Source organism: Conger conger, chromosome 1, assembly GCF_963514075.1.
Source record: "Conger conger chromosome 1, fConCon1.1, whole genome shotgun sequence".
Classification (NCBI taxonomy): domain Eukaryota; kingdom Metazoa; phylum Chordata; class Actinopteri; order Anguilliformes; family Congridae; genus Conger; species Conger conger.
The window spans coordinates 86468091-86482974 of NC_083760.1; the positions used below are offsets into that span (position 1 = coordinate 86468091).

A 14884-nucleotide genomic window follows, 5' to 3' on the forward strand; every position below is an offset into this window, starting at 1 on the left:
TTTTTACCAACTGAAATCTAACTTTCTGTAGTCTGTCAACAAGACGGAAACACGAACCATTGATGTTTACCTAAGCTGACACGTTCAGTGATGCGCGATAAGCAAATCGAATCAATTATTTTTGCTGTTCAATTGGCTTTTGTTTTTGGTTAGATTTTAAGCCGTTAGTTTGTTTACTACACTAGTTGATGTCACGTGATGCAGTTGTAAATGTGGCCCTCTGTTAGGCTACAGTATTTAGTGCCAGTCACGGTTGTTAAGGCAGTGATCATGCTTTCTTAGCCACAAAGATTTATGAATCAACCTTGTAAAACTACTCATATTGTTGCAACATTGAGCGGGCTGCTGTAGCCAGAATCTACTCGTATTGTATTCGGATATTATCCTTACAGCAGGCCTATGTGAGTTACCATTTTAACAACTTAAAAAAACTAACAAATCTAAAGTCAAAACAAAAGAAGTTCAGCAAAGACTTGAAATCAATATGAAATTAAAACGACTGTTGGAAAAGTGACTGTGTAGTTGCCATATCATTTAGTGTGAATTAATGACACCTACTGGACAGCTAGGAGACATACTTAAAAAATAAAAATAAAAACAGTTAAAGTTTGTAGCGTACATATTCCCAGAGCTAGGCATAGGTGACATAGGCAGTCACCTTTGGCCCCATCTGTCTGGAGCCCCCCCCTCCAGTCCACTATCCAGCTCACAAGAGGACCGCCAAAGAAAACAATTACCTTGGCCGTCCAATAGCCCAGTCTAAAGTCAGCCGTACCTCATTCCACACACAAATGTTAATGAAGCAAATGTAATCTTTAGCACTGTTGGAGGAGTAAAGCCTGTCTTTGCAATGATGGTGTTCTTTCACTCGGTCCAACTGCTCAATAGCAAAGCCAGGCAACTCCGAGAATCATGTAAATGCATGCCATTAGAATTAGGGCAAACAAAAAAAGCTCTATTTCCAGAGTGTGTAAAATGAATGGGCCCATAAAATCTGCCGTCCTTCGTCTCTCCTGTTCAGTGATGTAACACGCACCGTCGCAGCCCCATGCCATCAAAACATGCTTCCCGTGCCATCAAAACATTTCAGTATACATACCTTAAAATATTACCCTTGAGCAATATTATTTTCCTTTGCACGGAGGACTTCAAGCCTGTCATGTAATTATTAACTGACTCGGGTTGTGTGCGACTTTGCCCCGTAACATTATTCATTTTCCCCCAGGAGACCCAGGCGCCGGTGAGAAAATGAGCAGGGCCAACGCCAACGATTCGAGCGAGGGCCGCCCGGAACCGCTGAGCCTCCAGCGGGAGCTGGGGCTGGTGAGCGCCGTGTCCCTCATCGCCGGCACCATGATCGGGTCGGGGATCTTCATGTCGCCCCAGACGGTGCTGCTGAACATCGGGAGTCCCGGGGCCAGCCTGCTGATCTGGTTCCTGTGTGGTCTGGTCGCGATGCTGGGAGCCCTGTCGTACGCCGAGCTGGGCACCGTCGTCAGGGAGTCGGGCGGGGAGTACGTCTACATCTACCGCACGTCGGGCCAGCTGCCGGCCTTCGTGTTCATCTTCACCTCCGTGCTGGTGGTGCGGCCGGCCAGCATCGCCGGGATGTCGCTCAGTTTCGCCGAGTACGCGGCGGCCCCCTTCTACCCGGACTGCCCCCCTCCCGCCCTGGTGGTGAAGAGTGCCGCCGCTGTTGGGATAGTCGTGCTGGCGACGGTCAACTGCCTGAACGTCCGCTTGTCCATATCCATCCAGAACTTCTTCATGGCAGCCAAGGTGCTGGCCCTGGTGGTGATAGTCGTCGGGGGCCTGGTTCTCCTCGGAGTGGGAGGGCACACCGACAGCTTTCAGAACGCATTCGAAGGGTCAAAAGTGGGCGTCAATCCAATAGGAGTGGCGTTTTTCCAGGGCCTCTGGTCTTACGACGGCTGGAACAACCTGAACTATGTTACAGAGGAACTGAAGCGGCCAGAGGTAAGCAAGTTTTGTTTTCCATAAATTAAAATTCCTGTCCTTTATGTCCATTGATTTCCCATAGTGAACTGAAAAAAAGGGTTAGACTACAATACAATATTGTGTTTTGTTGTATACATGCCCCTTATCTCAAACACTCGCTCTCAAGGCTAAAGGTAAGTGACGTAAGTTTGTCTCTCCAGGAGGAACTGTATTGTTATGGGAATAGGCAATAAATTGCTTGAACATTTAAGGGTTAAGAAGGCACATCGGGATAAGTGTGCCTCTTAAATTCCAAATGTAGGCTACCTAAAAATAGGTTTAGACATTTTGTTCTGTACATTGGCACCTTTTTTACAGACAAACTTCAGTAAAAATAAAAAAAAATTAAAAATAAATCACTCACTTGAGATTTTCTGTTTTTATTTTTTAAGTTTTGTAATAATCTTTATTGCCATTAGATTTTTTCTGATAATAAACCAATCTTTTTCTTAGATAAAATGCAATATTTTATCTGGAATATTATGAAGTATATATGACCTCAACTGATTAAGTACTTGGATAATTATTTTGTGTATTGGGATGCACCGTTTATGTTGTAATATTTTTGTTGGCCCCTGTCAGCAAGGGTCCTGGGAATTGTCTTAACTGCCCCCAGCAACACCGAGGAGACCTGACTCCCTAATACTGGTAAAATGCATCCTCCTTTCCTCCACTAACACATTGTCTCAGATCTGGGAGTATGTGGAGGAAACAGGATACATTTTTATTGGGACGCACACACTAACACTTTGTATGAACTCAAAATCCCCCAACTACAAACCCGTAGCAAGTAGACTAAACCATTTCATATACAGTCAGGTCCATAAATATTGGGACATCGACACAATTCTCATCTTTTTGGCTCTATACACCACCACAATGGATTTGAAATGAAATGAACAAGATGTGCTTTAACTGCAGACTTTCAGCTTTAATTTGAGGGTATTTACATCCAAATCAGGTGAACCATGTAGGAATTACAACAGTTTCTATATGTGCCTCCCAATTTTTAAGGGACCAAAAGTAATGGGACAAACTAACAATCATAAATCAAACTTTCACTTTTTAATACTTGGTTGCAAATCCTTTGCAGTCAATTACAGTGTAAGGCTGAAAATCTGGCATTATCACTCAGGGCTGGTCAGCTTGCTGGCTTCCTCTGGTATTGTGGAATATGTGGCTGTAAAGTAATTTAAGTGCAACTGGTGCAATGGTTTTATTTCTGCAACAGCAAACCCTGGACATCATAACCAACCAGGAGAAACTGTGTGGAGCTCTGCCCCAGTGAAAGCCATGTGCCTCAACCCCCCTGCGTTTCCTGGGGAGGCATGGCTCCAAATTACAGATGGGTGACCCATTTTTAGGGTTAAGATCAAAGGCCAGATTTTGGATTTAAGAACAGTAAACTAAGCAATCTGGGAGGATGCAATCAGTCTCTCCCGTGCACACTGTGCACGTAATTTCTACATACAGGGTGTCTGTAGCCGGACTCCCGTATGTAGCTTTTGTTACCAGGTATGACTTTTAAGACTCCGTAATTTGGTTTCTGTTGTGATGTTTTTTGATTTGGAACTAGTATGTAATTACGTGTATGTAACCTGCCTGGTAAAATAAATTGTTAAAACTTGATCTGTTTGGTTTCGCTTACTGACACTCAAAGTTATACAGGGAATGCGTGGTTTACCCCCTCGAACTGGTCTAGGGAGGATGATTATTTCCACTTAATGTATCACGGCGTATAGCACCCATAGACCTATGCTGGTAAATCCCTCGCCTCCGCATGGTAGTTCATTCATGTCGAGCACAGCCGTAGCTAGGTTGGTCTGCTTGGGTCCCTAGGCTGTAAACAGATATACCCAAGAGTAGCTATTCCTGCGACCTCTGATGACTACAGATAGCTAGTCAGTTCCTGAGACATGCACATTACGCGCAATGTGACATGCGGTGGTACCAGCAGAGGACTGTTCGGAGAGTAAATCTCAGTACAGGATTCCTATAGCGATCAAGTCAAAATTATAAATACGACATCCACTAAATGTGGACAACTAATCTAAATTATTATTCTAAAATGGAGTCAGATAAACGAAGGTGAATCTATTGGCCCTATTGTGGAGATTCTTGGTCAGCACGGACCAGTAAAGAGGAAGGCAGAGTGGTACTACTGTCTTTGTATCATGGTTTATTTATTGGCTGATCTAGACTCTCCGCATAGGGGCCACTAATTTTTAACCCTATTAGCATTCTTTCAGCAACACCAGAAGGACGAGCACGCTGATACCTTCAGCCCTCGCTAAATTCCGTCGTTGGGTTAGCGTGGGGTTTTACTACAGCCTGAAGTCTGGAACGCATAGACTGCTCCTAAGTAACTATGATGGGTCAAATGCAGAGGACAAATTAACCCACAGGGTTCAATAAAGTATATCTTATCTTATCTTATCTTATATGACATCACCAGACGCTGGGTTTCATCCCTGGTGATGCTCTGCCAGGCCTCTACTGCAACTGTCTTCAGTTCCTGCTTGTTCTTGGGGCATTTTCCCTTCAGTTTTGTCTTCAGCAAGTGTTCAATTGGATTCAGGTCAGGTGATTGACTTGGCCATTGCATAACATTCCACTTCTTTGCCTTAAAAAACTCTTCTGTTGCTTTTGCACTATGCTTCGGGTCATTGGCCATCTGCACTGTGAAGCACCATCCAATGAGTTCTGAAGCATTTGGCTGAATATGAGCAGATAATATTGCCCGGAACACTTCCGAATTCATCCTGCTGCTTTTGTCAGCAGTCACATCATCAATAAATACAAGGGAACCAGTTCCATTGGCAGCCATACATGCCCACGCCATGACACTACCACCACCATGCTTCACTGATGAGGTGGTATGTTTTGGATCATGAGCAGTTCCTTTCCTTCTCCATACTCTTCTTCCCATCATTCTGGTACAAGTTGATCTTTGTCTCATCTGTCCATAGGATGTTGTTCCAGAACTGTAAAGGCTTTTTTAGATGTCTAATCTGGTCTTCCTGTTTTTGAGGCTCACCAATGGTTTTCTTGTGGTGAACCCTCTGTATTCACTCTGGTGAAGTCTTCTCTTGATTGTTGACTTTGACACACATACACCTACCTCCTGGAGAGTGTTGTTGATCTGGCCAACTGTTGTGATGGGGTTTTTCTTCACCAGGGAAATAATTATTCTGTCATCCACCACAGTTGTTTTCCGTGGTCTTCCGGGTCTTTTGGTGTTGCTGAGCTCACCAGTGCGTTCTTTCTTTTTAAGAATGTTCCAAACAGTTGATTTGGCCACACCTAATGTTTTTCTATCTCTCTGATGGGTTTGTTTTGCTCTTTGGATCTCATATTGAGAGTTGACAGCAACAGATTCCAAATGCAAATAGCACACTTGAAATGAATTCTAGACCTTTTATCTGCTCCTTGTAAATGAGATAATACTTTTGGTCCCTTAAAAATTGGGAGGCACATATAGAAACTGTTGTAATTCCTACATGGTTCACCTGATTTGGATGTAAATACCCTCAAATTAAAGCTGAAAGTCTGCAGTTAAAGCATATCTTGTTCGTTTCATTTCAAATCCATTGTGGTGGTGTATAGAGCCAAAAAGAGGAGAATTGTGTCGATATCCCAATATTTATGGACCTGACTGTATATGAAATGGTTTAGTCTACTTGCTACAGGTTTGTAGTTGGGGGATTTTGAGTTCATACAAAGTGTTAGTGTGTGCGTCCCAATAAAAATGTATCCTGTTTCCTCCACATACTCCCAGATCTGAGACAATGTGTTAGTGGAGGAAAGGAGGATGCATTTTACCAGTATTAGGGAGTCAGGTCTCCTCGGTGTTGCTGGGGGCAGTTAAGACAATTCCCAGGACCCTTGCTGACAGGGGCCAACAAAAATATTAGGAGGCACATATAGAAACTGTTGTAATTCCTACATGGTTCACCTGATTTGGATGTACATACCCTCAAATTAAAGCTGAAGTTAAAGCATATCTTGTTCGTTTCATTTCAAATACATTGTGGTGGTGTATAGAGCCAAAAAGTCTGCAGTTAAAGCATATCTTGTTCGTTTCATTTCAAATCCATTGTGGTGGTGTATAGAGCCAAAAAGAGGAGAATTGTGTCGATATCCCAATATTTATGGACCTGACTGTAAATAGAGGGGACAATCTACCTTTTGCCAGGAAGGAAGGAAAAAGAAATGTCGTGTCTAGGAAACGACAGAGTCCAAATCTTCAATTTGTCGAAAAACATCTTCGCGAGGGAAAAGACGACACCAGGCAGCAAGATCTTCAGGAAAATCAGACTTTATTAGCACACGTGCATAAAGCCGGATCAGCTCTCCAGAACTGAACCCCGACTGGCATTTGTACACCCATTTTATACACAGTTACTCCACCTACAACTCCTCCTCAAACCGCATTCTGGCAAATCACCCACACTTTTCTTATCGTAACTCCTCCCAACGCTCCTCCCAACGCTCCTCCCACAACGTCATTGTGGCAAATTGCCAACGGCCCTTATGCTCTGCCAACTCTGTACAAAGTTCAGGGCATTCTGCCAACTACGTGTCCTCACTTCACCCCGCACCTGCTCTTGGCAAACTACCAGACCTCATAAAGTTCTGGATGCCCTCCCTCTAACACGTCATCCATACACGTCACTCTGCATCTTTAGCTTTTATAAGACAAACTAAGCAGCAGTAATCATTGAAAATATACAGACAAACTAAACATTTCATTAATATTCACTTCTAATATACTTTTCTAATATACAGACATACTAAACATTTGATTAATTATTCTCTTCTAAGGGAATAAATGTACGTAGCATTCTTTGCTCTCATTTCAACAGTTTTCACTGTGGTTTCTTGCGTTTTCATAAGCTCAGCTATAATTAATGTTCAAGGTCAAATAGATACACTTCTGGCATAAAACATTGAGAGTCCCGGAGAAATCAGCTGCATAGTCATATCTTGCTCTGCCCGTGTCCTTGACAGTTTGGTCTACACAGTTCAAGACGGCCCCCCCCTGCCAGCTGGCTGGGCTCACTGTGTAATCCTAGCACAATTTAGCAGTTAATCAGTTTGAAACTATACAGGGTACATATCATACTTTAATACAGATATATTGATAAACTTTTAGCACACATCGTCGAGAGTTTTGGAGGAACCAGCCTGCTCACTAAGGCGGAGTCTGATTTTGACTTGTGATTGGTTATCATGCTTTTAGGAGGGAGATCTTTCATTCTGTGAATTTTCCCCTACAGAAACCGTTAAGCACATTGTATATTTATTTTTTTATTTAAATTTCAATAACTGACGAAAAAAAACGTATTAAGTCCTATGTTCTAATATTTTTGAGGGCCCTTGGAATCAAACTAACCCCCATCACACAAATCACACGCAGCTTATCAGATAGGTAGGCTAGGGGAGAGCTAATCTTAGGAAGGATCTGCTGTAAATATAGTCGTAAAAAATAAGTTGTAGCAATTCAATTGTAACACATAACAGTGTGAAGTTAATATTAACTTTTTAAACGTAGAACTTTGCCCCGATGCTGAACATTGCTTCGTCCTTTTCTTTAATTATGTTCATTTAAGTCTGTCATTCTTTGGCTTGAATCTACGCAGTCGGACGATCGCAGGAGTTTCCTTAGTTTTTCTTCTCGTGATAACGTCTGAAATCAAAGCGGTGAGGAGGGCGCGGGTGTGTGGGTGTCGCAGCCGCGATGGACGTCAACGAACAGCTGAAGCTGAAGCGGGAGCTGGGGCTGGTGAGCGCCATGTCCCTCATCGCCGGCACCATGATCGGGTCGGGGATCTTCATGTCGCCCCAGACGGTGCTGCTGAACATCGGGAGTCCCGGGGCCAGCCTGCTGATCTGGGCCCTGTGTGGTCTGGTCGCGATGCTGGGAGCCCTGTCGTACGCCGAGCTGGGGACCGTCATCAAAGAGTCGGGAGGGGAGTTCATCTATATCCTGCGCATCTACGGCGGGGCCCCGGCCTTCATGGCGGCGTTCACGTACATCTTCTTGATCAAGCCTGGCTCCATGGCGGCTACAGCCCTGAGCATCGCAGAGTACGCAGTGGCGCCCTTCTACGGCAGCTGCACCCCGCCCCAGCTGGTGGTCAAGTGCGTCGCAGCTGTGTGCATCCTGCTCGTGTCCACAGCCAACACCCTCAACGTGCGATCGGCCATGTCCATTCAGGTGGTCTTCTTGGTGGCCAAGCTGCTAGGGCTCGTAGTCATAGTGATCGGGGGACTGGTGACCCTCGCCCAGGGGTCAAGCAGAAGCTTCGAAGACGCTTTCGCGGGCACGCGTTTGGGCCCGAATCCCATCGGAATGGCCTTTTACCAGGGACTCTGGTCATTTGGCGGCTGGGCCAATTTGAACCTTGTGACGGAGGAGCTGAAACGACCAGAGGTAAGACCGAGGAACCGGAGGAAGGTTTTTCTTTTGTGACGTGGTAGACACAAAGGTGCTGAAAGAGTAGGCCTTCCGCATCAATGTAAGGGCCGTCAGGGTGAACGGTGGTGATGTTTCTATGGCCCACAGCTGGAGAGGCCCACCAAAAATTCCAGTATGATGGAGGGCCCAGAGCAAGATTATAGTGAGCGTGGTTGCGCTCACTATATGTACGCATTGGTTGGCACTTCCATTCAAAACAGTAAATCTTGAACCTCTATATCTCATGGGTTTCAAAACCAATCCCAATGCCATTTCCCAGGTCTACTGCAATGGCAACGTGCTCGCCAACTACCCATTTTGGTATTGATATGTTGCGCCATTTCGGTGTTGAAAAATAGCATAAAACGCAAAAATAACTCAATTCAAATCCAACAGATCCCGACACAAGTACGAGTACTGTCCACTAGGGGTGGGTGACACTGCAAATTTCAGGTTCGATACGATACCAAGTAATGCTAGGCCAGTATCATCGATATCAATACCGATACCGATACCAATACTTTTCAATAATAAATTCTGTTGTAGGAATTTCCTGTGCTCTTGCAGAGTCACATGAAGAAAAATACAAAAACTCCTTTGAAAACTATTTTAAATGGAAGTAGAAATATGAAACATTATCATTATTATTATAATATGTTTTTTTCAGCCATTTCACATGTTTTTTGTTTCGGTTTTGTGAGGTGAGGAATCAATTAAGAGCAATCGCAGGAAGTTAATGAGCAATCACGCTGTGTAAACACTGATTTTTATTTTGAATGGAAGTAGAAATATTAAACAGATTATGATTATTATTACTGTGCAGCCTGTACAACGCATGAAGATACATTTGTGCAGGCAGCATAAAAATGCATGCCCCTGCACACCGAGTGTACTCGCTAGTTTGACAAATAAAAGTTGAATCTAGTCAAAGCAGTGCACTCTCTCAGTCAGGCTTCAGGTAAGCAAAGATAATTTTTGAAATGTATTTTTGTAAACATAGGTACCAATATTTTATGGGAGAGATCGATACCAAAAACAAAATTACAGGACACTTTGGTATCGATCCGCCCACCCCTACTGTCCACTTTAGACAGTCTCATGGACTGTATCTCTACCCCTATGTTACCGCTATATTGGGTGTGATCTGGGGTGACTACGGTTATATTTTCCACAGGACATTCATGGCTAATTCTTGTCTAGCTGGATTAGATACGAGCCTAGGGGAGAGCTGATTTTAGGAACGATCAAGGATGTGACAAATCATCAGTTTTTGTAACTGGTTACCGTCCCATTTTTTAAACGGTTAACTGGTTAACAGATACTTCTTATGACTGCGTGGGGTCGCATCCTTTTTCTTTTCTTTTTTAAACTGGATTACTGATTAATGTAATAGCATTTTCAAACTTTATTTTGGGCCATCTCAATAGTTAAATGTCAACATTAGTAAATCAGCCTAATTGGCAAGTTCAATATTTCCATTTCCATTGACATTGTGCAGTGTATCCTCACAGTTGCAGAAACCTGTCGTTAAATCCCTTTAATTTACGTCCGGTGTGTAATTTATTTTAAATGCATCGGTTAAAATGATAATTCTTCATGTTTTCATCCCTCTTCCCTATGGCTTCTGCCTGATAGACTTGATTGGCATGTAGTCTGTAAATATGCTGCAGTTAACAGCTTTGTTACAGACAAGGTTTTGCACTCAAAATTCCATGGTCACGCAATATTTGGCTGATATAATATAACACCGGGTCTATTTTACCAAAGGCGACTGGTCTAATGATGTTACTTTCTCACCAATACAGGTCTCTGTATAATTTGATATATTTTTATGTAAGGCTGAGCTTGTATTTTATGTATCAACGCATTTCATATGGTGGTGAAATTAACGTCTGAAAGCAGGGAATTTTCGCTTTCAATATGCGATGGATGAATAGCCAAATGATAATTACATTACATTACCTTACATTACATGGCATTTTGCAGACGTACAACGAAGTGCAGATCAAACACAAGTACAAGTGCGAAGAGGACCTGATAGGACAGTACAGTTCCGAGTCCTAGTGTAACCATACAGATATAATCGGAACCCTTGAAGAATACATCTACTTCCAAACCAGCATACCACAGTTGGCAGCTAGAATACCCCGAGTACAACAATACAATAACTAAGACAAAAAAACAACAATATCTATACGACTATTCAAGTGCCATTACAGTCTATGGCATATATAAGGCTAATCACGGTGGTGAGTTAGGGAGGGAAATGTGTAGCCTGAAGAGATGAGTCTTCAGTCTGCGCTTGAAAGAGTTCAGAGACTCTGCCGTTCTGACATCCACCGGGAGGTCATTCCACCACCGTGGGACCAGGACAGACAGCAGTCGTGAGCGAGATAATGCATTGCTTTATTTATTTTTATGTAGATACCGCACAGTGGAAAGCGAAGTTCAGTTTTCCGATAGTTTGAATTTGTGTGTCAACAAAATAAACACGGATGAAGAAACGCCATAGAATGAGCCATAAGTGAACTAACAGCTACAGATTTCAAGCACGCAGAAATTATTTGACAACTATAGTACCGTAGCAATCAATTACATGCGGTGTTTGCACATGCTCGAACTACTGAAGCTTGTCGATTGCTAGTTCACAATAGTTTAGAACCGCAATAATACGCCTTGTGATGAACGTGCATTTATTTTAAACTGAGATTTCGTTTCACCTTCAGAAAAAAAACGGCTATCGGTTATCCATTTTTTGTGACCGTTGACAGATACATTTGGGTAAACCGGTTACATGTTTAATCGTTCACACCCTAGTTCATCTTCGTGGTGAAGTCTTCCGCCACTGCGGCTACAGCCCTGAGCATCGCAGAGTACGCGGTGGTGCCCTTCTAGTAGCAATTAAATAGTAACACAGTGTGAAGTTAATATTAACTTTTTTAAGTTAGAACTTTGCCCCGATGCTGAACACTGCTTCGTCCTTTTCTTTAATTATGTTGCATTGAGGACTTTCATTTTTTGGCTTGAATCTACGCAGTCGGTCGATCTCAGGAGTTTCCTTGTTTTTCTTCTCGTGATAACGTCTGAAATCAAAGCGGTGAGAAGGGCGCGGGTGTGTGGGTGTCGCAGCCGCGATGGACGTCAAAACCGAACAACTGAAGCTGAAGCGGGAGCTGGGGCTGGTGAGCGCCGTGTCCATCATCGCCGGCAACATGATCGGGTCGGGGATCTTCATGTCGCCCCAGACGGTGCTGCTGAACATTGGGAGTCCTGGGGCCAGCCTGGTGATCTGGGTCCTGTGTGGTCTGGTCGCGATGCTGGGAGCCCTGTCGTACGCCGAGCTGGGGACCGTCATCAAAGAGTCGGGAGGGGAGTTCATGTATATCCTGCGCATCTATGGCGGGGCCCCGGCCTTCATGGCGGCGTTGACGTTCATCATCGTGATGAAGCCTTCCGCCATCGCAGCTACAGCCCTGAGCATCGCAGAGTACGCAGTGGCGCCCTTCTACGGCAGCTGCGCCCCGCCCCAGTTGGTGGTCAAGTGCGTCGCAGCTGTGTGCATCCTGCTCGTGTCCACCGCCAACTCCCTCAACGTGCGATCCGCCATGTCCATTCAGCTGGTCTTCTTGGTGGCCAAGCTGCTAGGGCTCGTAGTCATAGTGATCGGGGGACTGGTGACCCTCGCCCAGGGGTCGAGGGGAAGCTTCCCCAACGCTTTCGCGGGCACGCAATTGGGACTGCATCCCATCGGAATGTCGTTCTACCAGGGACTCTGGTCATTTGGTGGCTGGTCCCATTTGAACCTTGTGACGGAGGAGCTGAAACGGCCAGAGGTAAGACCGAGGAACCGGAGGAAGGTTTTTCTTTTGTGACGTGGTAGACGCACGCAGCATGAAAGGTGCTGAAAGAGTAGGCCTTCTGCATCAATGTAAGGGCCGTCAGGGTGAACGGTGGTGATGTTTCTATGGCCCACAGCTGGAGATGCCCACCAAAAATTCCAGTAGGATGGAGGGCCCAGAGCAAGATTATAGTGAGCGTGGTTGATCCCGACACAAGTACGAGTACTGTCCACTAGGGGTGGGCGGCACTGCAAATTTCGGGTTTGATACGATACCAAGGAATGCTAGGCCAGTATCATCGATATCAATCCCAATCCCGATACCAATACTTTTCAATAATAAATTCTTTTGTAGGAATTTCCTGTGCTCTTGCGGAGTCACATGAAGAAAAATACAAAAACTTGTATGAAAAAGACTTTAAATGGAAGTATAAATATTAAACATTATCATTATTATTATAAAAGGTTTCTTTTCAGCTATTTCACATGCAAAGTTATGTGAGGTGAGGAATCAATCAAGAGCAATTGCAGGAAGTTCATGAGCAATCACGCTGCATGAACTCTGTGCAGCCGTACAAAGAATGAAGATACATTTGTGCAGGCAGCATCAAAATGGATGCCCCTGCACACACCAAGTGTACTCTCGAGTTTGAGGAATACACTTATAATCTAGTGGAAGCAGTGACTCAGCCCGGCTTCAGGTAAGCAAACATAATTCTTTTTTTTTGTCAACATAGGTACCAATATTTTATGGGAGAGATCGATACCAAAAACAAAATAGCAGAATCGGCAGTATCGACACTTTGGTATCGATCCGCCCACCTCCAATGTCCACTTTAGACAGTCTCACGGACTGTAGCTCTATTTAAGCGCGATATTGGGTGTGATCTGGGGTGACGACGGTTATATTTTCCGCAGGACAATCTTGGCTAATTCTTTTCTAGCTAGATTAGATACGAGCCTAGGGGAGAGCTAATTTTAGGAAGGATCTGCCGTAAATATAGCCAGAAAAAAAAAGTTGTAGCAATTAGGGATGTGACAAATCATCAGTTTTTGTAACTGGTTACCATCCCATTTTTGAAATGGTTAACCGGTTAAACGATATGTTTTATGACCGCTAGGGGTCGTATCTTTTTTTTTTTTTTTACTGGATTACTGAGAAATGTAATGGCATTTTCAAACTTTATTTTGGGACACCTCAATAGTTAAGTGTCAACATTAGTAAATCAGCCTGATTGGCAAATTAAATATTTACATTTACATTGACATTGTGCAGCGTATCCTCACAGTTGCAGAAACCTGTCGTTAAATCCCTGTAATTTACGTCCAGGCATGACATAATTCCAAGGTCACCCAATATTTGGCTGATATAATATAACACCGGGTCTATTTTACCATAGGTGACTGGTCTAATGATTTTACTTTCTCGCCAATACAGGTCTCTGTACAATTTGATATATTTTTATTTAAGGATAAACTTTTATTTTATACGGCAGTGCATTTTATATGGCGCGGGACAATCGTGGTGGTGAGATTAACGTCTGAAAGCAGGGAATTTTCGTTTCCAATATCCTAAGTATGAATAGCCTCATGATAATGTGTAGCTTTATCTATTTGTATGTAAATAATGCATAGTGGAAAGCGAAGTTCAGTTTGCCAGTAGTTTGAATTTGTGTGTCAACGAATAAACACGGCTGAAGAAACGCCATAGAATGAGCCGTAAGTGAACTAACAGCTACAGATTTAAAACAGGCAGAAATTATTTGGCAACTATAGTACTGTAGAAATCAATTTCATGCGCTGTTTGCATTGTTAACCCTCTGAAATGCTTGCTTGTACGACTGTAGCTTGTGAATGAAATGTAAACAGCGTATTGTAATATTTTGTACAACATTTGTCCAATGATGTATTGCTTTGTTTATTTTTATGTAGATACAGCATAATGGGAAGATACGTTCAGTTTGGCGGTAGTTTGAATACGCGTGTCAATGAATAAACACGGATCTTCTGTTAAGAAACTACGTAACGTTACACTAAACCATAAGTCAACCAACAGCAACAGAAATTGCTTGCTCGAACTACTGAAGCTTGTCGATTGCTAGTTCACAATAGTTTAGAACGGCAATAATACGCCTGGTGATGAACGTGCATTTATTTTAAACTGAACTTTTCGTTTCGCCTTCAGAAAAAAAAAACGGTTATTGGTTATCCATTTTTTGTATCCGTGGTTGAGAGAGAGAGAGAGAGTAAAATTGGTGCACGAACACACCTTCAGGGCACTCCTCAACTATTTAGCACGGCCAAGTGCTTTCTTTTCAAAAAATAAAAAGAGGAAAAAAAATAAGTGGCCAAAAAATTAGGAACGTTTGTCCGTCTTTAGTCCGTTTGAATCCGTTCAATTCTTGCCGCCTAGTCGTCCACCGGGGATGCTCCATTCTAGATGCAGAGAGGGAGAGATTAGCTGGGTTAGGGGGATGGTGATTTTCTCACGTGACTCCGGGATGTACAGTTGATTAGACTAAGCAGGAGACAACCCCCCCCTGGAGCAATGCTGGGTTAAGGGCCTTGCTCAAGGGCCCAACGGCTGT

General features: G+C 43.6%; 1 protein-coding gene across 1 annotated transcript; it reads left to right on the forward strand.

The window, feature by feature from the left end:
* The first annotated feature begins 1248 nt into the window (after positions 1-1248).
* On the forward strand, positions 1249-7744 carry LOC133139618 (b(0,+)-type amino acid transporter 1-like). Its single transcript, XM_061259248.1, has 2 exons — positions 1249-1977; positions 7641-7744. Exons 1-2 carry the CDS (start codon positions 1249-1251, stop codon positions 7689-7691), a joined length of 780 nt encoding a protein of 259 aa, XP_061115232.1. The 3' UTR covers positions 7692-7744.
* Positions 7745-14884: the final 7140 nt, after the last annotated feature.